The sequence below is a fragment of the Elephas maximus genome, chromosome 3 (genome assembly GCF_024166365.1).
Source record: "Elephas maximus indicus isolate mEleMax1 chromosome 3, mEleMax1 primary haplotype, whole genome shotgun sequence".
Taxonomy (NCBI): Eukaryota; Metazoa; Chordata; class Mammalia; order Proboscidea; family Elephantidae; genus Elephas; species Elephas maximus.
Window position 1 is genome coordinate 152,667,056 of NC_064821.1, and position 25,009 is coordinate 152,692,064.

Sequence of the window (25,009 nt, forward strand, 5' to 3'; positions counted from 1 at the left end):
ACTCCTATGTTAATAGAACCTCTGTTTTTAGCTGGGAACGTGCCATATAATTACAATTCCGTCTTCCTGGCAGCTAGGTATGTTCACGTGACTGTTCTAAGGAATGAGATGAAAATGGAAAAGTAGGCGCCATTTCTGGGAATTGTTCTTAAAGAGAAGGCAAGCGACTTTCTTCTCTTTGTTCCTCTCCACCTGCTGGACTGTAGACAGGATGACTGGAGGTAAGTCTTTGAAAACGGCACAGTGAAGTGCAACACAAGCCCTGCATTGCCCACCTGATCTTTTGTAGGAGGGAATTACACTTCAGTTTGCTTAAGCCACTGTTATCTTTAACTTTTACAGCTACCACTAATCCTAAGTAACAAAAATGCCATTGGAATGACACTTATTTTATGAATTTGAGGATAATTGACGTCTAGGCAATATTGAGTCTTCACGAATAAGACCACATAGAATTGTTTATTCAGGTATTTTATAACGTTCATTATAATGTGTAATTTTTCTCATATGGATCTTGCACTTCTATTTATTCCTAGGTAGTATATATATATATTTTTTTTTAGTATATAGTCCATGGGAAACCTTGGTGGCATAGTGGTTAAATGCTATGGCTGCTAACCTGACGGTCAGCAGTTCAAATCCACCAGGTACTCCTTGGAAACTCCATGGGGCAGTTCTACTCTGTTCTATAGGGTCCAACTATGTGTTGGAATCAACTCGATGGCAATGCGTTTTTATACAGACCACATTTTTATCACAAATGAGATTGTAAAGGTTACATTTCCAGTTGGTCGGTGCTATTCTATAGAAAGCTATAGATTTTTGTATTTTGAACTATTAAACAAAGCTTTTTATTTCTAATGGCTTTTCAATTGATTCTCTTGAATGTATTGTCTCCACAATCACACGGCCTAAAATAATGACTATGTTGTCTTTTCCTAATATTTCTATTTCTTTGGGTTAAGTGATTGTTATGTAGACAACAGGCACTGTTGTCTAGCTCCTGACTTGAATGTGAACATTTCATCATTAGGTTCAATGTGTATTGAACGTTTTTGGTAGACATCCTTACCAAGTTAAAAAGGTTTCCTTCTATTATTCTCTGACAAGATTTAAATGGAATGAGGGTTACACGCTAGGAATTGGTTTTTCTTTTTTTTTTCTTTCTGGTATGTAATAATTTAATATCTATTAAAATTATTGCATAATTTTTTCCCAATTTAATCTGTTGGTTTTTTTTTTTAAGTTATAATAACAGATTTTCTAAAGTATTGGATAAACTCTACTTTGCCACGGCACATTATTCTTTTGGATTTGATTTGCTGTTTTATTTCCAATGATTACAAGTTTGTTCCTAGGTGATATTGGTCTATAGTTTTCTTTAATAGACAATTTTCCTGGAGTAAGGGTTATGCTAGCCTCAGAGACCAAACTGATAGATGTTTCGGTATTTTTTATCATCTGGAACAGCTTTAAAACATAATTTTTTCTTCAAGATCTACTTCATCTCTATTAATTTCTTTTTATTTTTGCTTTGCTAGATTCATGAATTTATGCTTGGTTTACTTACGAACTTGCTTGTGTTGACATGTTTATATTTAAGACTATCTACCATTTCAAGTACATTGAATAGGTCTAGTAAGTTTTTCTTTTTAAATGCAAGCACTAGGAGTGTTTTTACATCTGATTAGATTTATTAATTTATTGCGATTCACTTGTTAATTTTCAGTTTTATTGCACTATGATGACAGGATGGGGCCTATATAATTTCTACTTAACAAAAAAAATTTTTGTTGTCTGCTTCACGATCACATTTTAGCAGTATTTGAAAAGAAATGCTTTATAACTATTAAAGTTTGTGACTTGTATAAATCTGATTGTTTCAATTTTGAATTCTTTCATAATTTCTCAGAGCTGTGTTCAAACTCAGCTATGCCTGCATGTTCGTCATTTCTCATTTATCCAGGTTTTTCTTCACATAATTTGCTACTGTTTCTGAAGTTTCATGAGTGTTAATTTCTGAATCCTTGCGTGTTCTAAAATTTCACTCATAACTTTAAAAGTGTCTTCTAGCAGCCCAATTTACAGATGAGAAGTCTGAGACCAATGTGGTTCTTGTCCCCTTAGAGGTAAATTTGTTCTCTTGAAATGGGTTGAGATTTCCCACTCCCCATCCCACCCCCCACCCCACACACCATGGGATTACAGAAATTTCATCAGAATTTATCCAAGTGTATGTCTCCTTTTTCATTGTTTCTGCACAGCACGTTGGGCACTTCAATATGAAGTCATTCATTAGAAGAATTTTTTTTCTATTATTTCATTTTTTTCTGTTCTGACCTTTTGAAGCTCACTCACTCAAAAATATTCATTGAGCACTTATAATGTGCCTGGCATTGTGATATATGCAGGGTATTCAAAGGTGAATTCTCTATGCTTATGGCTCTGAATCTCACCAAGTTTCCTTTTAAATGGATGGAATCTCCTGGATCTTCTGGCTCGTAACTTTTTCCTGTAACTTCCAGCTCTTTGACCTTTTGTGAAAGATTCTGGGAGTATTCCTCAGCTCAAAATTCTAGCTCAATAATTTGATTTTCAGTCATGTTTATTCAACTAATTAGTCTACAATATTTTCACTTTATCAACTATTTATTTCCAAGACGTTCTTCAGTTTGCATGTTTTAATTAGTGCAATATCCTTTCAAATGTCTTAAAATGACATGTAATAAGTCATAAGGATTACATAAAATACTAATCATACCTTTTTCTCGTGTCCCCATGAATTATTTCTGCTTGTTAAATTTGCTGCCTTTCATCGTCTTCTTCTCCTCAAATGTTTTGTTACTTCTTCATTGTTTGTATATTATTTGCAAATGAGGGCCTGAGGGTTGACAAACTTTTTTTGTAAAGGGCCAGGGAGTATTTTTGATTCTGAAGTCTACATATGGTCACATAGTTTGTTTTCCGTAACCCTTTAAAAATATAAAATCCATTAAGAAAAAAAAAAAAAGGCCTGGGAGGCCTGCAGATGGTAGTTTGCCAACCTCTAGATTTTTCAGTATTGTTACTTGAAGTTTATTTTCTCAGCTTGAGTAAAAAATTCCCTTTCCCAGGCAGATTTTGATTAGAGGGAATCTAACATTTCAGTTGTGTGAGGAATGGAGAGGAGCAGTCAGTAAGAAAAATGGAAAATAGCCAGGGTCACTTTTTTGTTTTTTTTTGCCTGTCTTCTTAATGTGGGAAATCACAGACCCTTGCGGTATCCACGAAACATCTGGAGCACTACCATACTTCTATGGCCCCTACATATATGCTCTGGGAGTCTACCATATCAGAAGTATCACACTGTTTGGGAAACAGAAAGCTGTACCTTGGCTTTAGCCTGGAGGAATCTACGGACCAGCAGATCATTAAATGGTCCTTTAAAAATCTCGCGTACCACATTACAGCCTATCTCTGCTTATTATCAGTTGCCTTCAAGTAGGTTCTGACTCATCGCAATTCCATGTGTGTCACAGTAATACTGTTCCATAGGGTTTTCAAAGGCTGTGACCTTTCTTACAAGGCACCTCTGAGCGGACTCGAACTGCCAACCTTTCGGTTGGTAGCTAAGCACTTAACCATTTCACTACCCAGGTGGCCTCCCTCTTAAAGCTGCATCTGAAAATGGGGGCAAATCCTTGGTTTTCATCCGCACGTAGCTGTGAACTGAAGATAGAATTCCTGGTTTCACCAAGATCTGATTCCTTGTTTTATATTTTCTAGAAATGCTTCATAGCACCCTTGTTGTCCTAGCATGGTTGTGAATTTATCTTACTCCCTGTACTTTATCATTCTAATTCTTCTATAATTTTAAGAGTTTTAGAAGATAATGACTTGAAACCACTATGTCACCTTGATTTGAAACTCTGATTCATATCTTCTACTCATTTTAAATAAGAGCTAAGCTGCCTGCAGTTCCCCTCCACACTCCATGCTATTTCACACTTCCCTGTTCAAGCACCTCCAGCTGAACAGAATGACTCCCACTGTCATCAACACCACTTCATTCCTACCCTTCAAGTACAATTTTTTAAATTATTTTAAAGAAAAAAACAAACAAACAAAAACTCAGAACATCAGGGGAAGGGAAAGTATTAAGAGACTAGTATGGCTGTTTCCCAGGAGGCCTCACAGGGTATGGGTGACTATTGAATCTACAACTGCCAAGAATTTGCCCTCTAGCCTTGCAGGCTCCCTAATTTTGCCTTCATGCCAAATAGGGGTCCAGCTATTACCAGGGCAGGATCAGCTTACCTTGGCTCAATGAACTATAACTACCAAATAAGAAAGTCAAACTGTTAATTCATAATATGAATTGTAACTGTCACACGGACTGCAACACTTCTGCCAGCATGACTATTCTATTTTTTATCCATCAGCAGAACTACAATGGATACCAAACTATAATCACAAGTTTGAGTGTATTCAAACTAAGAAAAATTTGGTAGGTAATTCAAATGTTAAATAACACAAGCCTAAGATAACCTGATAGTATCTACCTCTACAATAAAGACAATCTTGCCAAAAACAAAAACAGAATTCTCATGTATGTTTCAACATGCGCTACCAACATCTGCCTTTGCAGCTCTTTTTTCTATATGGCCATGACTTTTGATACACAAATTTCTCTGGACATTTTTTTTTTTACCTTATTCTTAGAACAGGTATATTATATATTATAAAATATATAATAAATATAATATTTAAAATCCAGTCAAACCATACAGCTCTAGGAACCACTCTTTCTTGCAGCGGGGATCATAAAGTCAAATGACCACAGGGCCAGGCAGTTAAGATCAACATGTCAAGACTGATGAGTTAAAGACTGGATAAGTAGGCATGAAAAAAACACATAAAGCCACATACACTACACTAAAAGCATATGGACATTATCCTGATTAGTATGGAGAGCCGATGAAGTTCAAGTAGGGGAATGACAAAAAGGATTGTTATATGGGTAAACTACTATTACTGCTATTATGACTTCACAAATATGGTTGCAGAATTAAATATCTAATGGGTTTTTAAAAAAAGGCCCAGTTTTTTGACTTCCAGAGGCGCCTGCTGGATGTTATTCTAATGCTTTAGTAAAACATTATGGAGAATCTCCCAAACCTATGCCTGATTTCAAAAGGGCAGAAGCTCTTACTTTGATATGGGAGTTGGAGGCACTAGAACTTTGAGGGCCCTAGCACAATGCTCTCAAAGTGCAATCACTGACCAACCACAAAAACCAAACCCACTGGCTATTGAGTCGATTCCGACTCATAGCGACCTCAGAGGACAGAGTGTAACTTGTCCCGTAGGGTTACCAAAGAGAGGCTGATGGAGCTAAACTGCTGACCTTTTGATTAGTGCTGAGCCCTTAACCACTGTGCCACCAGTGTTCTAATCACTGACCACTACCATCAAAAGTACCTGGGGTACTTGTTAAAAATACACCATCTCCCCAAAAATTAATTAAAAAGAAAATACACTACCTCCAAAGAGTCTGATCTAGTAAGTTTGGGGTAAAACCACCCAGTGCCGTCGAGTCGATTCTGACTCACAGCGACCCTACAGGACAGAGCAGAACTGCCCCATAGAGTTTCCAAGGAGCGCCTGGTGGATTCGAACTGCCGACCCTTTGGTTAGCAGCCATAGCACTTAACCACTATGCCACCAGGGTTTCCATAAGTTTGGGATGGTGACTCTAAATCCTCACTTGTATACAAATTTAAGAACTACTTCTTAAAGTTTCCACAGAAAAGCTTTTTCTAACATTTAACGTGATCTGAAGGATAGAAGAGTTGAACAAAGAAAGCTGATAGGTATATGCTAGAGAAAATGCAAAGATCTGGGTACAGAATAACTTTGTCAAAAAACTGACAGCATGGTTGGTAGAAAGAATAACACGATATAAAGTAGGAAAACTAGGCCAGGCTCATCCGTAAAGTTTACAGGTAAAAGGGAAGCCAATGAAGGGTTTTAAGCAGGAGAACAGCATTATTTGAAATATATTTTTAAAAATTTTTGCTTGGAAAACTGAGTCTAACAGCTTGACAGTGAATACAAAATTAGTTAATAAGTTACTTCAATAGTCCAGGAAAAAGATGAGAGTAACTTGGACTGGGCTGGTAGAGCAAAGGTGGGAACAGTGGACAGATAAATGTTGGAAGCAAAATAGACAGGCTCGGATAGATTAGAGGAAGGGGGTAATAAAAAGAGAAGAATATAGGACAGCCCCTAGTCATTCACAATCAACTGTTAACTTTAAGACTGGAGGTTCGAGTCCACTCAGAGATGCCTTGGAAGCAAGGCCTAGCAATGTACTTCCAAATAATTAGCCATTGAAAACCTTCCAGAACACAATTCTACTCTGACACACTGGGGTCGCCATGAGTCGGGATAAACTTAAAGGCAACGGATAGGTTGTAAATTCATTTTTTGGGCTTATCAGAACTATATGTTTAGCTTTTTAAGAAATAAATAATACTCGGATAAAACAAGCTGAAGGCTCTTGAAGATCTTACATAAGTCCTTATTTATTACAAAAGATTGAGAATATAAACACGAAGGATCACAAAAATTAATCTGCCTGCAAACTAAACTGTCCACCTGCAAATTATCCAGCAAGATATACAAGAAAATACACTTTACTAGTCAAAGGTATAAAAGGTTTTACTTTTGTTTTTATAGACCCTGAAAGAAGAATCCACGAAAAGTTACTATTTAAATGTTCTTTCCTCTCTCATTCTAAAACATTTACTCAAAGTTGTTACAGATTGTTACACAGGATTCCTTCCAAAATTTTAGCATCTTAAACAGATTATCACTTAAAAAAAAAAAAAAAAAACTCTACTTAGTGTCAAAATAACCAAATTCTAATTCTAACCCAACCAAAACCAAACCAAACCCACTGTTGTCAAGTCAATTTCGACTCAAAGTGACCCTACAGGACAGAGTAGAACTGTCCCATAAGGTTTCTAAGGCTATATTTACAAGAGTCATAGAGCAGCTGGTGGGTTCAAACCACTGACCTTTTGGTTGGCAGCTGAGTGCTTTAACCACTGTATCACCGGAGCTCCCTTCTAACCCAAAGGAATCTGTTACTTTTTACCTTAGCCCTTCCACAAATATTTTAAAATAAAGGCGGAAACAAGAGGGCTGATCAAGTCCTTTTATCCTTAAAATTTGAACCTCCTGAGCAAAAAGACTTCTTGAAGCTTGTTTAAGTAAACAGAGACTCTTAGATAGGATCCAAATGTCTCCAGTCTTCAACAAACCTTGTTCGTTTTGGCTCCAAATTCCTATAACTGAATATAAGTGCCTACTGGATTTTCTCAGTTTAAAACAAACCTAGCCAACCACAATACCCTTATTAGACTTGAAAAACTAGTTTTAAGTCTTGTATGCAAAAAGAGAAATTATCTTTGACATTCTAAAAATGCCTATACATTCATTCATCCATTTAATGCCTTAAAATTACTTAATATAGCCATATATTGATCCAAATTTTTAAGAAGCTAATTTTCATTAGAACGGTCTCCCTCTCAGCAGGAAAGCAGTGGGAATGCAGACTTCAAATTCTCCTAAAAAGACCAGACTTAACGGTCTGACTGAGACTAGAAGGACTCCGGAGGTCATGGTCCCCAGACCTTATGTTAGCCCAAGACAGGAACCATTCCCAAAGCCAACTCTTCAGACAGGGATTGGACTGGGCTATGGGACAGAAAATGATACTGGTGAAGAGTGACACTCTTGGATCAAGTAGACACGTGAGAGTACGTGGGCAGCTCCTGCCTGGATGGGAAATGAGAGGGCAGAGGGGGTCAGAAGCTAGCCAAATGGACACGAAAATAGACAGTGGACGGAACGGGTGTGCTGTCTCGCTAGGGGGAGAGCAACTAGTAGTACATAGCAAAAGGTGTATATAAATTTTTGGAGGAGAGACTGACTTGATTTATAAACTTTCATCTAAAGCACAATAAAAATTTTAAGTCTTCCTCTCAAAAGGTCAACCACACCTCAGCCAGAGTAAAGATTTAAAGAAATAAAAGCACTGCTTTTCAGTGACATAGCTGGATGGTCATCTGAATATAAATGACTTAAGAGAAGACCATCTATCAATCTCATTTCTCTTCTGAGTATGTAAGCATATGAGCCATAAAACTAAGACAGAAGAGAGAAATAATTCTTTTTAATACTCATTCAATTGTTGAACTTGTTTCATTTAAAATTGCTAATCCAGGAAGAAAGTTTTTATAAAAAACATTTTATTGCTACAAAGGGAAACATGGTCACAAAAAGCCTTTAAGCGTATCTTAACGCAAATTACTATTCAATGTCCAACGCGGTAAAAAAATACACACTCAGAGCACAAAACACTTGCCCAATTTATCTAAGTATTGAAAAAAATTAATGCACACTTGAATATTTACTCCCAAGAGCAGCATTTAAGTTCAAATGATTAGAATAGATATACTAACAATACACGTTATCCTTAACAGCAATAATCAAAATTAAGCTTAAAAATTATATAAACAATTATTCAGATCTAAGTTTTGTAGCTATAAAAATCAAACTAAAACTGTCCTACCTTTATCTTATTAAACAAATGCCAAACATTTAGAAATTATATAAAACAAATTTTAATGTGTGGAAGGCATGCAACATGGGTGTTGACTCATTTTAAGCTATTAAAATTCTTAACTCTTTTCCACATTAGAACACAAAAGAAACTTAAAGCTCCATTTAAATCTAATTAATTTTCTTCAGGCTGGTCAACAGAGAAGTTGACAGGCTCTTCCTTCGCTGCTTCTTCTTCTATTTCCCTCACTGCCTCTACTTCCCCTACTTCTCCTGCTCCCCCTACTTCCCCAGCAGCTCCCTCTACTTCCCCAGCAGCTTCCTCTACCTCTCCAGTTCCCCCTGCTTCCTCAACTGCCCCATCTTCCCCAGCTCCCCCTATTTCCTCAGCTCCCCCTACCTCCCCCACTCCCACTACATCCCTCCCTCCTTCTACTCCTCCAACTTCCTCTGCTTCTTCCACTTCCTCTACTTCCTCCACTTCTTCTTCTTCTTCCTCATCTTCATCATCCTCTTCTTCAATAGCTTCATCGATCTTTTCTTCTTCTTCCTCATCTCCTTCTATTAGCTGATCCTGAGAATGATCTTGCATTTCGAAAGGATTCTCACCCTAAAAACGTGAGGAATAACTTTTAAAATTGGTACATCCATTTTTTTTATCAGTGAACTTTTTATTTGCTACATCATTAAGAATAAATGCTATTTGAAGCCTTTTATTTTAACTATGACATACCCATAAAATATTTAGCGAGTACCTATTTCATACCAATGCAGATATATCAATTACTGAAGTCATTACCTTATACTCCATAAACTGGATTACTTAAAGACCTCATTTTCTTAACTAAGCTTCTAAAATCATATACATAATAAGAAAGTAAATATATGATTTTTGGTAGGAGCAAAGTAGATGATGCAAAGACTTACGTTCTACTTGATTACCCAAGTAGTCAATGCACAACTGTTTTAAGATCTCTCTAAAACACAAATGAAAACCAGGTGCTTTGTTATACCTATACTTGTACTTCTAAAAAGCACACAAATCTTTTACTCACTAAGCATTCATAGGTAACATTTTATTTTAATATTTAAATTATATATATCTAGATTAAATCTCAAATAAACTGAACCGCTATATTAATGTAGTAAAAATATGAGGCAGTAAAAGTTTTTAAGCAGGAAAGTATTAAGACTGGTGCTACACTTTAAGATGAACCCGGCAGGAACATGCAGGATGAACTGGAGTGGCAAAATTCACAGTTAATAAAGCTCTAAACACAGACGGCACAGTGCCAGGGACTGGGAAGTGGTGGGAGAACAAATGAGTAAGGAGTTTTAGAGCTTGAAGGTAGAAGAGTTTTAAGTTATGACCAGAGCTGACCAGAAGCAGAGGATGTGATGAGGAATGACTGCAGAGGACAGAGTGGACAGGAATGCTGAACAAAGAAAAATCACTGGGTAATGTGACAGAATGTTCTGTATCAGTGATTCTTGAATTTTAACATGCACATGAATCAACTGTCATCTTGTTAAAATTAAGATTTGTATTCAGTAAGCCTGGGTATGACCTGACATTCTGCAATCCTATTGAGCTCCCAGGTGATACCATTGTTGTAGGCCATGTCTCACTTGCAGAGTAACAAGGTTCTAGAGGAGTATTCCTCAGTCCAAGTATTCTCCACAATATGCACATGAGCAAAATACATCAGAGATGTCACTCCATCCACAAAGTGACTTTCATGTGTAGATTAAAAACCTTACATAGAAATTCTAATTTGTATTCTTCTCTGACTAAAAACTACTTTCCTATGTCAGCAGAAACTGTAACTTCTAAAAAGGTTGTGATAAAGCAAGATGTAAATCTAATTTTTGGATTTCAGCTATGATGCTCTTATCTTTTTATGCCATGTTGTCATTAGTTGCCGTTGAGTTGGCCCCCGACCCATGGTGACCCCATGGAACAGAACACTGCCTGTTTCTGTGCCATCCCCATGATCGGTTGCAGATCGAACCACTGTGATCCACAGGGCTTCCTTGTGGCTAAATTTTTAGAAGTAGATCACCAGGCCTTTCTTCCTAATGCATCTTAGTCTGAAAGCTCCACTGAAACCTACCCAGCATCATAGCAACATGCAAGCCATCACTGGCAGAGCGGCTCTGCATGGGGTACGTGAGCCAGGAATCTAACCTGGGTTTCCCACATGGAAGGCAAGAATTCTACCACTAAACTGCCAGTGCCTCATTTTGATTCCATACCTCCCATAAAACCAGATTTAATTCAGGGGTGCATTATTCTTTAAAAGTAGTGTCAAAAATGGAGTAAATGGTGAGAAATATGATGAACAAATTAGAAAACAGACCCCTGAGGAACAAGCTGAAAGAAATGAGATTATTCAACATGGAGATCACTTCGTTTAGGGCTAACTGAATGGTCATTAAATATGACAAGCTTCTTCACAGAGTAGTTATTATGATACAATAGCCAAAATAAACAAAACTACTTCAATCTCATTTTAAAGATTCAGTTACTAATGTGTTTAACAGACTTTTGTACATCTTCGACATAAGAGCTCTCTTCAGTATAGAAATGATTTTAAGTAAGGTATTATTTTACGAAGACTCAAAAACCTCTAAAATTTATTTCTGTGTATTTCCTAAGCTCTTGTTTGTGCAATAAATGTTCATAATAAATATTGCGTAAAGAAGGATTAAAGCAGTAATACATGGCGAAAAATCCTGAGGAGTGATGAGCCAGGCATACCTAATGGTTCAAACCTGGGTTTCCTAACATTAGGGGCAAACCTCCTTTCTTCTGGTTCCTGATTCCATGAGGGAGATTTTTCTGGAACAACGTATCTGACCTTGTGCCTCCTGCCTCCCCTCCAACTTTTACCCAAGAAAGATAAACGATTTATTCAATTAGTGTACTTGAAAGAAGAAATTAGGCATGTGGACGTCAGTTCCTTGGCTTCTCTTTTGTGAATTCCTAACCACAGAAAGATTACCTTCTAGTCTGTTCTATGCCATGTGGTAAACTAGGGGAAGTCTGTTCTGAACAGCTGGATCCACGACAGGGGTGGGTGGAAGTTAGTCTATCTATACAGGCGTAAAACATTAGAAAGCCCACAGTTAACTGTACATCTAAGACATATTTTCCAAGCTATTCTTTTTTTTTAAAATCAAGAATAAAGCTGCCATTTTCATCTAGTATCCGACTCCACTGTTATCTCTCCATTGAGTTACAGGAAAGGAAAGGAGACAGAGGACTCATTTATTGCCCCCCCTCCTCCCTTCAACCAAATCCCAGCAATTAGGAAAAGAGATGTTTTACCTATATGCAAGGTCTCCAGAAAAAGATCTTCCTAGTATGGTATACCATATTTAAATACAACAAAGATCTACTATGTCACAATTTAATTATTGCAATACCAAAATATTACCTAAAAGGCTTTACCCTAAACTCTTACCTTAACAAAACGTTCATATCGCGCTTTCACAATTGGATTATTTAAAATGCTTGTAGCAGTCAAGACACTCTCTCTTTTTATTTGTTCCTTATAAGCCTGTGAAAAATAGGACACATTGATAGTACTTGCCGTAAAAAATATTTATATAATTAAAACAGCATTTTTATGCTCAAATCCCTTAGATTTAAATGATTTATTTTCTGGCAAATTAAGCTACAGTTACCACAAACTAAATTATCTATGGATTAAAACAATGACAATACTATAAACCAATCAGCTTCAATAAAAAATACCCAGTTCCCAAATAACAGAAGTGAAGGTCTACTAGAGAGTTGCTTTCTCTTCTTTCCCCCCAGGCCCCAACTATTTCAACTACTAATTTTCATGCTATCAAAAAAGAAAGAATAATTTTCATACTGTAAGAGTAACGAGTCTTCCTCTGGGCTGTCATTATCACAACATTTTATTATGCAAAGGAGAAAAGGTAATAATATGGAATGTCTAGTTGCCAAAAAGGTGGCAAGTAACTATCAAAAAGGAAAGAGGAAAAAACAAAGACTAAGAAAAGACTGTATGTGCTGGAAGTGCCCAAAGTCTGAGCTAAATGAGCTTCACTTCAGCATAAAATAGGAATTTAAGACTCAGGTATATGCTCTGTTTAAAAACCTAAGTCTTTAATTTTGAAGTTTAAAATTTTTCATTTCAAACAAACTAACCCCCAATAATATAAACAAGTATATTGTTTAAAATAAATTTGACTAAATAAAACCAACCAATATAGAAGCAAAAATATGCCAATCAAAAAGAAAATAGTAAATTTTCCAGTGATATTTTACTCAAAAAAAACGTGAAAATAGATGGTAACCAGTAATCTTAGTTTTCATATTTTTCGAGACCATCAGAAAAATGTAACAGTTATAATCAAATCTTTATTTATGCTCTTAAACACAAATACCCACAAAACCATTTTATACCAACTTAAAAAAAATGATAGCAACAGTTATGATTGCCTAAATGCTCACTATGTGCCAGTATTATTTTAAGTGTCTATGGGGCAGTTCTACTCTGTCCTACAGGGTCGCTATGAGTCGGAATCAACTCGATGGCACTGGGTGGTTATGCGTTTTTTTAACTAATCTAGTCCTTAAATAATCACATAAAAGAATACAATAATTATCCATCCCCATTTTACAGATATGAAAACTGAAACTTAGAAGGGTTAATTTACTTGTTTAACACGTTACGTACTGCACCAGGATTCAACCCAGGAAGTCTTGTTCCAGAACCCAGGATGTTAATCACTAATGCTACACTTCCTCTGAATATCCTTATAGTTATCTGAGATTAAGAGAAATTATATGCAAGTACGTAGGTGTGAAACAATGGCCAAAGGATAATAGAGGACTGATGGATAAGTCAATGATTTTATTAAGACAGATCAAAACTTACCTGCTTTGCTTTGATATGATCAGGAGATTTTAAGTGTTGTTGAATTAAACTATGCAAAGCAGGGATATACACGCTGCAGGCATTGCAGTGAATAGTCTCTACCTTCATCATGTGATCATCTGCAGTAACACCTAAATAAGAAAGCCTATTATTAAAAAAAAGTAGATTTACGTATTCTTGTTTCTGACAGACTGTGTTTTTACTACTGAAGTTTCCACAGTTATATACAACCCTTCTTCTAAAAAACAGCGCCAGAGTATTTACCATATTTTTATTTTTGCTGGACAAAAAAATTAGCATAGCACATTTAGGAAAATACCTCATGGGGAGGAGGGCACAGTTGGCACACAAACATATTTGTGCGTTGTTTGTGTAAAAATACAGGTTTAAGTTTTTCTACCACATCTCGTAAATCTGCACATATAAAGATATACAGATAGCAGATTAGAAGTCATAAGGTGCAATGACACTATATTTCCTAGTAATGTTATACTATCATGCTCTAACGCTTAAGTCTATTTCCCCAAAAATATAACATAAAAGAAATGTTGGATTATTTTACAGTAAAATAAGAACTTTCATAATTATGAATAAAAGTAGGTAGGAAATGGGGAAAAGATGTCAAAATTGGGTTCGTAAAGAACAAAATATGTGTTGGATCTTAAGAGACGGCGGTTTATTACAGGCAAAGATATTAATACATGCAAGGAAAAAGGTATGAAAGAAAATGACACTTATTGGTAACTGCAAGTAATTCAGTATGGCTGGAGTATAAAGAAAGGACAAAGGATGATAATGTGCATACTGTACTTTATCCTGTAGGTGATGGGGAAGCCATTCAAAACTCTAAGTAATAAGATCATGTAGAATTGGAGATAAAGACTGGAAATAAGGAAACTAATTATGAAAACACAATTGTCAAGAGAAACGATATGGATGTGAACAAATGCAATATTAAAATGAAGACAAATAAATTTGGTAAATATTTTAAAAAGAGAATTGATAGCATACAGTGCTACAGATATGCTGTTGTTAGCTGTCGACACCAACTCATATTGACCCCATGAGCGCAGAGTAGGACTGCTCCGTAGGGTTTTCAAAGCTGGGACCTTTGAAAAGCAGATCGCCAGGCCTGTCTTCTGAACTGACTCTGTACCTAGAATAATTCCGTACTTCTGGCTTTGGTAGATGGTGGGGCCACCTTTCAAGGTAAATGGAGGAAATATTTGCTGAGTTGTTGTTTTTTCTTTAAGAAGGTGGGGAGCATTCAAGATGATAAATTTTTCTGATATGTTGATTTTATGGGACTATAGAAAAGACGTCAGTAGGCAGTTGGATGTATGGGACCAGAGTTTAAAAGACATCTGTGCTAACCTAAATCCCCATCAACAGATGAATGGATAAACAAATTATGGTACATTCTCATAATAGAATACTACACAATGATAAAGAACAATGATGAATCCGCAAAATATCTCACGACACAGACGAATCTAGAGGGCATTATTCTCAGTGAAGTCAGTCGGTCACAAAAGGGCAAATATTATATGAGACCACTATTATAAGAACTCAAGAAAAGGTTTACACACAGAAAAACCATTCTTGCATGGTTACGAGGGTAGGGGGCGGGGGAATCACTAACTAGATAGTAGACAAGTGTCAACTTCGGTGAAGGGAAGGACAACACACAATACAGGGCAAGTCAGCACAACTGGACCAAAGCAAAAGCATAGAAGTTTCCTAGACACATCCAAACACTCTAAGGAACTGAGGAGCTCAGGCTAGGGACCAGTCTTAGAGGACACCTATGTCAACTGGCATAACATAATTCACAGAGAAAATTTTCTATATCCCACTTTGGAGAGTAGCATCTGGGGGCTCAAAAGGTTGGGAGCAGCCATCTAAGATACATCTATTGGTCCCATCCCACCCATAGCAAAGGAAAATAAAGAAAACCAAACACATAAGGAAAATATTAGCCCAAAGGACTAAAGGACCACATGACCAGAGTCTCCACTAGCCTGTGACCAGAAGAATTAGATGGTGCCTGGCTATCACCAACGACCGCTCTAACAGGGATCACCACAGACAGCCCTGAGCAGAATAGGTGAAAAATGCAGAACATAGTCAAATTCACAAAAAAAGACCAGACTTACTGGTCTGACAGAAGACTGGAGGGACCCATAAGACTATGGCCCCTGGACACTCAGCTAACCCAGAAATGAAACCATCCCCAAGGCCCACTTTTCAAAGATTAGACAAGCTATAAAACAAAAAATAACACACATGAGACCAAATGGGCAGCTCCTGTCCAAAAGCAAGACAAGAAGGCAGGAAGGGACAGGAACTAGACGAATGGACACAGAGAACCCAGAGTGCAAAGGGAGAGCATGCTGTGACATTGCAGGAATTGCAGAGTATCATGAAACAGTGTAAGTTTTTGAATGAGAAATGAACTTCACCTAAAGCACAAGAAAATTTAAAAAAAAAGAAAAAGATCTGTGCTAAGATGTAAGTAATCAACACGTGAGTATAAGTAATCATATAAGTATATAAGTATACACATAAGTATAATCATATAAGTAGTAAACATATACGTATTACTACAAGTAAATGAATTAATCATGAAGGATGAATTAATCAGGAAAGAGATGATGACTAGGCTAATGACAGAGTACTGGTAGATACCAACTTTTAAAGACTGGTATAGAAAAAAGCCAAAAGACTAAACTGACAAGGGAATAAAGAGAATATCAGGACAGAGAGGAGACACAGAAACCAAGAAAGTAAAGAGATTCACAAAGCATGCAGCTGTCAGTGAAAATTGTTGCAGAAGAAAGATGATTCAAAGGAACCTATTCAAGTCAGTGTTGGTAACCTCTGTCAGAGCAGACTGATGGTAGCCGAAGATTGTCTATTGTAGGTAAAGTAGTAAATGGTGAGGAAGCAGAAACCAGTGTGGACTACATTTGAAGAAACTTGGTTGTTTACCGAAAAAAAGAAAAAAGCAGAGTTTTTAGGAAAACTAGTGTCTGCTTTTTTTTTCCTTTTATTTTGTTTTTTTAAATAAGAGCACGTTTATAGGCTTTGGGGAGTCCCTGGATAGTGCAAACAGTTAACACAGTCAGCTGCTAACCAAAAGGTTAGAGGTTCAAGTCCACCCAGCGGCACCTGGAAAGAAAGGCCTAGTGATCTACTTCCAAGAAGTTAGCCACTGAGAACCCTATGCAGCACAGTTTATTTTGATACACGAGGTTGCCGTGAGTCAGAACTGACTTGACAGCAACCAGTTTCTCATATGCTTCAGAGAAGGAACCAAGAGAGAAAGAAAGACTGAAAAACAGAATAGACAAGTTTACCATTTGAGCAAAAATCCGTAAGGAGATGAGAAGGGATGAGGCAGAGGAAAACAGGAGGGATGAATTTTCCTCTAAAACTGAAGTGGAGGAGACAAGGGTAGGTAGGGACAAATTTGTAAGCACAAAAACAGGAAGTCAAAGGAGTTAATTTCTGCTATCCACTCAGGGCTATTACATGTGACTCTAGGCAGTACCATTTACATTGCAATAGGTTGTATTATGTAAAATACCCATGTGATTTCTAAAGCAGTTTGTTTAAATATTTACCTTCCATAGCATCTTTATCAATTATCTTGCCTGCTTCTGTTAGACTATTCGTCTGTTGTTTACGGATAGATGTTCTCTTAAATTTATTCACCATACATTCCTAGAAAACAAAATAATAAGATTTCACAGATCAGAATCCAAAAGTTTCAATGAGGGCTTAGGATATGCTTAGCACCGTGCTGGTTCTATGGAAAATACAGTATAAAAACTAGTATCTACTCTCAAGGAGCCTACAGTTTAACTGAAAAGACCATCATAAAAAACTAGGAAAGTGTAAAAAATATTCACTTTTCAAAATGTACTTTAGGCATGTAGAGAAAGATAGATTTACAAGAGCTGGAATAGTCAATAGGTTTTCTTAGGATAAGTGGGTGTTTAAATTCTAAATGACAGATAGGAACCAGTTAAGGAAATTACAGAAAGAAATCTCAGTTAGGAAATACAATTCTGCAAGGATAAAGGTGTGAACGATCACAGTATGGTTCTTACCGTCTAATAAATCCATCTCTTCTGCCCACATTAAGTACACACACAATGAGCAATCTAGCTCAAGCCCCTTCCTTCAAGCATTTCTGGTCTCAATGATCTTCTCCTTCCCCAAACTCGTATTATGTCTGTATGTACCATGCATCTTTGGCATCTGCACTTAATAGTGTCACCTGTGTTATGTGTGAATGTAGCCTATTTCCAATTATTGTTAGTTCACTGAGGGTAGTATCTGTGTCTTCAGAGTCTGGCATAGTACCTTTTGCAGGTACTCAAAAAAAACTGTTGAACTGATGGCCACACATCCATAACTGAAAGGGCACTGAAACAGACACCAGGCTCCCTTGCTCTAAATTCAGACTCTACCACTTAGTGACAGAGTCCTTTAACTTCTCTGAGCATATTCTTTGATCATAAAAATGAGTTGTTAGGCAGATCAAATGAAATAATAAATGAAAGTATCTAGCACAAAATCTGATACCCAGTAGACTCTCAAAAGATGACAGCTGAATCTGCATCACTAAATAGTTATTAAATAATTCCCTCTTTGACATCTCTGTCAGAAATCACCGAAAAATGTAAAACGTATTCTCAAATAACAAATCCAATTTCTATCATAGAGGAATTCACATCTAATACTGGCCTTATTTTAAAACAATTCTTCCCTTAAATAAATGGTAAATTAAAATTTTAGAAACAAAATGGAAGAGGGATGGGGAATTGTGAAAAAACAAAATTATAAGGTACTTCTCACTTCAGAAACATACTTACATGCAAAAAATCCATAACTATTTTGTCAAATTTGGTTTGTTTCTGAATATGATCTAATGTCGCCTGGTGTGAAGAACTTTCCAGATGCAGTTCAATATCTTTTTCTTCAAATGTTCGAAATTTACAGAATGAACATGTGAATGCCGTTCTGTGAGGTGAAATAGAAGTTTTTCATCCATTTAGAATAATACACTAGATTATTTATTTAGAAAGAAATCATGAGAATATACCAATAAAACTGAGTTTACCAACATAAATAATTCTTTTTTCTGTCTTATGGTTGATTTCAATTTCACTTAAGTCAGAAAAACTGTTAAATACCGATTTAAGCAGCACTGTCATTGTACTGGAGTCACTGAGTGGTGTTCTGAGTCAGAATCAACTCAACAGCAATGGGTTTGTTTTTTTTTTTTTTTTTTTTTTGGTTTTTGAGTGGTGCAAAAGGTTAAGCACTCGACTATTAAACGAAAGGTTGGCGGTTCAATCCCACCCACAAGCACCTTGGAGGGCCTGGCTATCTGCTTCTGAAAAGTCACAGCTTTGAAAAACCTACGGAGTGCAGCTCTAATCTGCAACACATGGGGTCAGCATGAGTTGAAATCGACTTCACAAAGCTGGGGTTTTTTTAGTCATTACATCACCTTGCATTTCTAGCCCATCCCAGAGCTTCTGGGCATTTAAGGTGGAATAAGTGGATCTACATAATCTAGTCCTGAGTTCTCCACTTCTAGCCTAGACTACAAAGCCACGGAAAACTTTGAGATACATCAAATTCCAAAATTCCACTACTTATTTTACACTATTCCATCCTCAAGTTAACAAACCACTACGGTAGCATCAAGAAAACCAGATACAACACTGCATACATACTCATTGCCGTCAAGTCGATTCCGACTTCCAGAGATCCTACAGGACACAGTAAACTGCCCCATAAGGTTCCCAAGGAGCGGCTGGTGGATTCAAACTGCTGACCTTCTGGTTAGCAGCCAAACACTGAACCACTGCACCACACTAAACAAGTATAATTCACTCCCTTAGAGCTTTTAGGTGATCAAAGTCCTGCCCCCCAATAGACCTTTCCACCCTCTTTATTATGTTAAATGTTTTCTAAGGTCCAAAAGGAACACATCCCAACAGTCAGCTATCAACCTCTTATCCTGCAAATGCAAAACAAAATTGCTCTGTATACTGAAATAATTTTAGACTATTTTAAAGAATTCTTATCCTAAAATATTTAGTAGAACTGATGTTCGATTATTGTCATCAAGTTTCTATTTTGAGTTATGGAGAAAACCATTACATGAAAATTCTGTTCTTCCATTTACTACAAATAACATTTATTATATCAACATGGATATATCATAACCAAATCTGTAATTTTTAATGGGAAAAGTATTCATAGGTTAACTAAATGGAAAAATGAGTCCTATAATGTAATTTCACCTTAGATTCCTAGCACATTTGATATAAAGTGTTAATTAAATAAACTTCGCAAATGAAATAAACTTTATTTCCACACCAAAGTAACTAAGCCTCTTATCCCTACCCAAATAAAGTAATTGTATCAGATCAAGAGTGGGAGATACACTCTCAAGGACCGAAAATAGCTGCTCTCTTAAAAATGAACCCCTATCTACAGGAAGATTCATAATAAACTTAATCCTATTGTTTCTCAGATCCCAGCAAATTAGAAGCAACAAACCAGAAAGGGTACTGAAGTTATTAAAGTAAGACACAAATATTACGCAAGTAATACTTAACAGACTAAAATCAAAGAAGACAGACCAAACAAGCAAGACATAATGGGAATTCAGATGCAACTGAATTTTTTTTTACTACATTTTATATAAAACAATATCGACATGCCTATCAAGGCCAAGTAATAACAAAAAGTATCTGCTTAATATGGAAGGAAACTCATACATTTTAAAAACATCTCCAACAAAGGGATTAAAAATTCTTCTCTGAAAATCTTTTGAAGTAATATAAAGTTATGGTTACCTAGAAAATTCACTTACGTGAAACATTTCATTCCCTTTTTGCTACAAAAACAAGTTAACTTTTAAAGAGCAAAAAACATAATGAATAGGAAATACATTGGTTTTTTTTTTGCAAAGGTAGTACCTGGGCAAATTTCAGAGAAAAAGACCAAAAAATGTTATCAATTTATAGCCCTATTATTTTGTTGTTGTTATATTTCCAGGCAGTCTTTTTTTTTTTTTCCTTACACGTATTTTTATACTTTACATATATGCTTTTCTATTTTACTTGCATTTCCTTCATGTTACATCAAGTTTTATAATCTTCATTTTTCACAGTGGCCTAAGAGCTCATAGGGGCCCCTGGTGACACAGTGGTGAAGCGTTTGGCTGCTAACCAAAAGGTCGGCAGCTCAAATTCACCAGTTGCTCCTTGGAAACCCTATGGGGCAGTTCTACTCTGTCCTATGGTGTCGCTAAGAATTGCAATTGACTTGACGGCAATAGGTTAAGAGCCCATAAACGGATGTGTCAAGCTGATCACTCTCTACAGCTGCCATTTGTTTTCCATTTGGAACTATTATAAATAAGGTTGTAATGGGCACCTTGGAAACCCTGGTGGCGTAGTGGTTAAGTGCTACGGCTGCAAAACAAAGGGCCGGCAGTTCAAATCCACCAGGCGCTCCTTGGAAACTCTATGGGGCAGTTCTACTCTGTCCTAAAGGGCTGCTATGAGTCGGAATCGACTTGACAGCACTGGGTTTGGTTTGGTTTTAATGGGCACCTTTTTAGATAAAACTCTTCTATATTATTATTCTATTATTTTCTTGGAGATCATGAGTATAAAAAAAGTTAAGGCACATAAAAAAAAAAAAAGCTGCTTAATTGTTCTCCAATATATTGTCTCCTGAACACCGTAAGTATCCTTTGATCGCACCTTGGTTAGTAAAACAATTTTTTTTCTCCTTGCTAATGAAATGGCATTTAATTGCCTAACTTTTCAGTTTACCTTGGTGAGTTTGAACATTTTCTCCCAAATCTATTAACTAGCTGCATTCCTTCACCAAATTATGTATTGGGAATCTTCATTTTCTTACTTTAAAAAAAAAATTTGATTGGGCGATACTTATCTAATTTAGACATTAATCGTTTCTCATAATATTTTCCAAGCATGTTTGCTCTCCTTTTAAGTTTTAAGCTTTTACTTAGCCAAATCTGCCCATCATTTCCTTTGTAATTTACTGTGTAACTCTTACACTTGGAAAAAGAAATCTCTTTGCAGATGTCAAAATAATTGCACTTTATTTTTCTGTAATTTTCCCTTTTTTGATTTTTTAATTCATGTGAATTCATTTTAGCTGATGTTGGGAAGAGTATCTTAAACTGATTATTTTCATGTTATTATTGGTCAGCCATTCAAGCAATTCCCTTTTTGTCTGTAATATCTTCTTAATCATATATTAATTTTTACATATAATGCAATCTGTTTCTACGGTAATAATTTTGTTACAGATTAGCTTTGTCTACTAACACATATTTTTAACTATCATAGTTTTCTCGTACTTCAATATCTAGAAAAGCTAGTACCTACTCATTTACTCTTCTTTTTCTGAATGTTCTTCAAACCTTGAACCGAAATTAACCGAAGATCACCTTGTAGCTAAATAACAAACTGGCTCAGAAAATAGTATCACCCATACGTGCTGTGCTCCTTTAAAAAAATCACCTATACGAGACCAAACGGTCAACAATTACTATACAACAAAGATGAAAATATAAGGTGGCAGAGAAACTAGATGAATGGAAAGGGGACAATCAGAATGGAAATAACGTGCAACGTTCACGCTTTGTGAAGAACATAACCAGTGTCACTCAACAACCAGAAATAGTTGCATGGGAGCCTAAACATTGTGTAAACTTTCACTGAAAACACAGTAAAATATTGTTTTAAAAAAAAAAGAATGAAAGAAAACTTTATGGAGCACAGTTCTACTCTTCATTCTCCCTTGTCCCGACAGGGTGAGGCCAGTGGAGTATCCCAGACGGCTGCTCACAAGCTTTTAAAACCCCAGACACTTCTCACCAAAGTACAATGAAGAAGATTTCCTTTATAAACTATGTTATGCCAATTGAGCTAGATGTGTCTAGGAAATTATTTTTTAATGAGCCTAATTTTCTGACTTTAATAAGCACAAACCTGTAGCCATCTCCATATTTCTCGTTATTTTTTTCTCTTCTGCGCCTCTGTTTCTCTCGCCGAGCCTCAATTCGTCGTTTTTCTTTTTCTTCCATTTTAGAATCAGTTTTTGCTGATAAAAGACAAATTAAAGATCAGAAATAAAAATCAATTTCCCATTCTCCTTTTCAAACCACCAGTTCATAAATTACAGACATATAGGATTTACTTGGTAATCATGATTCAAAGTGAATTCACCAGAAAACCTGAATTTGACATTACCCAGTATTCCAAAACTTCACTGATTTGAATACCACCACCATGAATTTAGCCATATTTGCTTCTCATCTGTGATTATTACATATTTTTCTTTAAATCTACATTTTTCTTACCCTCATTTTAAGCACTAACATCCATATCACCTAAAATCATCTCGCATATCACACCTTGAGGAACACTAAAGTAACCTGACTCTGCATGAAAATGGAAGTTCAATGAATACTGGAGCCCTGGGTGCAAGGAATTCATGTATTTCTAGTAAAAGCTCTCTTAAAATGTATAAACACCTCCCCCAAAAGAGTGGGTTCTTTTAATGTTTTTTTATTGTGCTAAAATACGTGTATCATAAAATTTACCACTTTAACCATTTTGAAGTATACAATTCAGTGGCATTAAGCACACTCAAAATGCTTTGCAACCACCACCGCTCTCTAGTTCCAGAACTTTTTCATTACCCAAATGGAAACCCCATGCCCATTTAGCAACACTCATTCCCCTTCCCCCAGCCCCTAAATAACCACTAATCTGTTTTCTGTTTCTATGATTTGCCTATCCTGAATACTTCATATAACTAATCATTATACTACATGTGGCCTTTTGAGGCTGGATCCTTTCACTTAGCATAATGTTTTCAAAGTTCATTCATGTTGTAGCATGTACTGATGCTTCATTTATTTTTATGGTTGAATAACGTTCCATGATATGGATATACCACTTTTTGTTTATCCATTTATCTGTTGACTGACATATGGATTGTTGCTACCTTTTGACTACTGTGAATAATACTACAGACATTGTGTACAAGTATTTGTTTGCATATGTTTTCAAGTTTTGGAGATATATACCTAGGAGTGGAATTGCTGAGCCATATGATAATTCTGTTTAACTTACTGAGGAACCACCAAACTGTTTCCCACAGCAGGTGCACCATTTTACATTCTTACCGACAACATATGAGGTTCCAATTTCTCTACATCCTCACTAACATTTATTTCCTATTTTTTTTTTTTTTAATTATGACCATCATACTGGCTGTGAAGTAGTATCTCACAGTGAGCTGGCTCTTTCTTGTAACACATTATTTTTGGATTATTGCTGGAAAAATACCTAGTACAAAATCATTCCTGGGAACTAAAAAACTCAACAGTAAATACAGGGTTGCTGTGAGCTGGAACTGACTTGACAGCAATGGTTTTTTTGGTTACATATACATATACGAGCCCCGGCAGCACGATGGTTAAGCACGCAGCTGCTAACCAAAAGGTCAGTGGTTCAAACCCACTGACAGCTCTGCAGAAGAAAAATTTGGCAGTCCGCTTCTGCAAAAATTAAAAAAAAAAAAAAAACCCACTTCCATCAAGTTGATTCCAGCTCATAGCACCCAACAGAATAGAACAGAACTGCCCGTAGGGTTTCCAAGGCTGCTGGGGGCATAGTGGTTAAGAGCTTGGCCCCTAACCAAAAAGTGAGCAGTTCAAATCCACAAGCTGCTCCTTGGAAACCCTATGGGGCAGTTCTATTCTGTCCTATAGGGTCGCTGAGTTGAAACTGACTCGATGGTAATGGATTTGGTTTTGGGTATGTACACATACGGGGACACCATTGGTCACAACTGACTCAAAAACGATGGGGTTTTTTTCTTTTAAATGTATACAAGGGAACGAGTTCCAAAATTATACAAAATCAATACATTAAAACATAGTATCTACACTATTTTTCATTATTTTATAAGGGCTTAAATGTATATTCTTATTTTACTAACCATTTTTAATATCCTCATTCACAGGTTTCATTCAAACTCTGAGTGTGCAGAATACCCATTTATACACTGCCTCAAACAGGAAGTGACTTCATTTCCCTTTCAAATGCTAAAACCAGAATTGTATGTATGTTGTACCTCTCCAGTCAAATGGCAGAATATGGTTCTTTTCCTACTAATTTTCTTCAAATCAAATAGTCTAAAATACTACAGTATAGCAAAACGTCTTTTCCTGAAAAACTAGCAGGAATCCTTCAAAATGCCCATTTCATATCTGACAGTGATAGCCTCACTGACGTAAAGAATTTTGGCTTCATCCTTAGCTACGTTACGCGATTCTCAAGTTCTGTTAAAAACAAAAAAAAAGGGGGCGGGGTGGTCATATCCATGTGCTTTAATAGCATATG

The 25,009-nt window shown here is 36.4% G+C and overlaps 1 protein-coding gene across 1 annotated transcript in view; it reads right to left on the reverse strand.

Annotated features, from left to right (window-relative positions):
- Positions 1 to 6,530: 6,530 nt before the first annotated feature.
- ZNF326 (zinc finger protein 326) overlaps positions 6,531 to 25,009 on the reverse strand; it is a 31,384-nt gene continuing 12,905 nt past the window's right edge. Inside the window, exons 7-13 of the mRNA XM_049879842.1 lie at positions 22,586 to 22,697; positions 18,410 to 18,557; positions 17,153 to 17,252; positions 13,527 to 13,657; positions 12,078 to 12,173; positions 9,011 to 9,220; positions 6,531 to 8,911 (exon numbers count right to left, since the gene is read on the reverse strand). Of these exons, the coding sequence (XP_049735799.1) occupies positions 8,786 to 8,911; positions 9,011 to 9,220; positions 12,078 to 12,173; positions 13,527 to 13,657; positions 17,153 to 17,252; positions 18,410 to 18,557; positions 22,586 to 22,697 (923 nt within the window). The 3' untranslated portion in view covers positions 6,531 to 8,785. The remainder of the gene's footprint in view (positions 8,912 to 9,010; positions 9,221 to 12,077; positions 12,174 to 13,526; positions 13,658 to 17,152; positions 17,253 to 18,409; positions 18,558 to 22,585; positions 22,698 to 25,009) is intronic.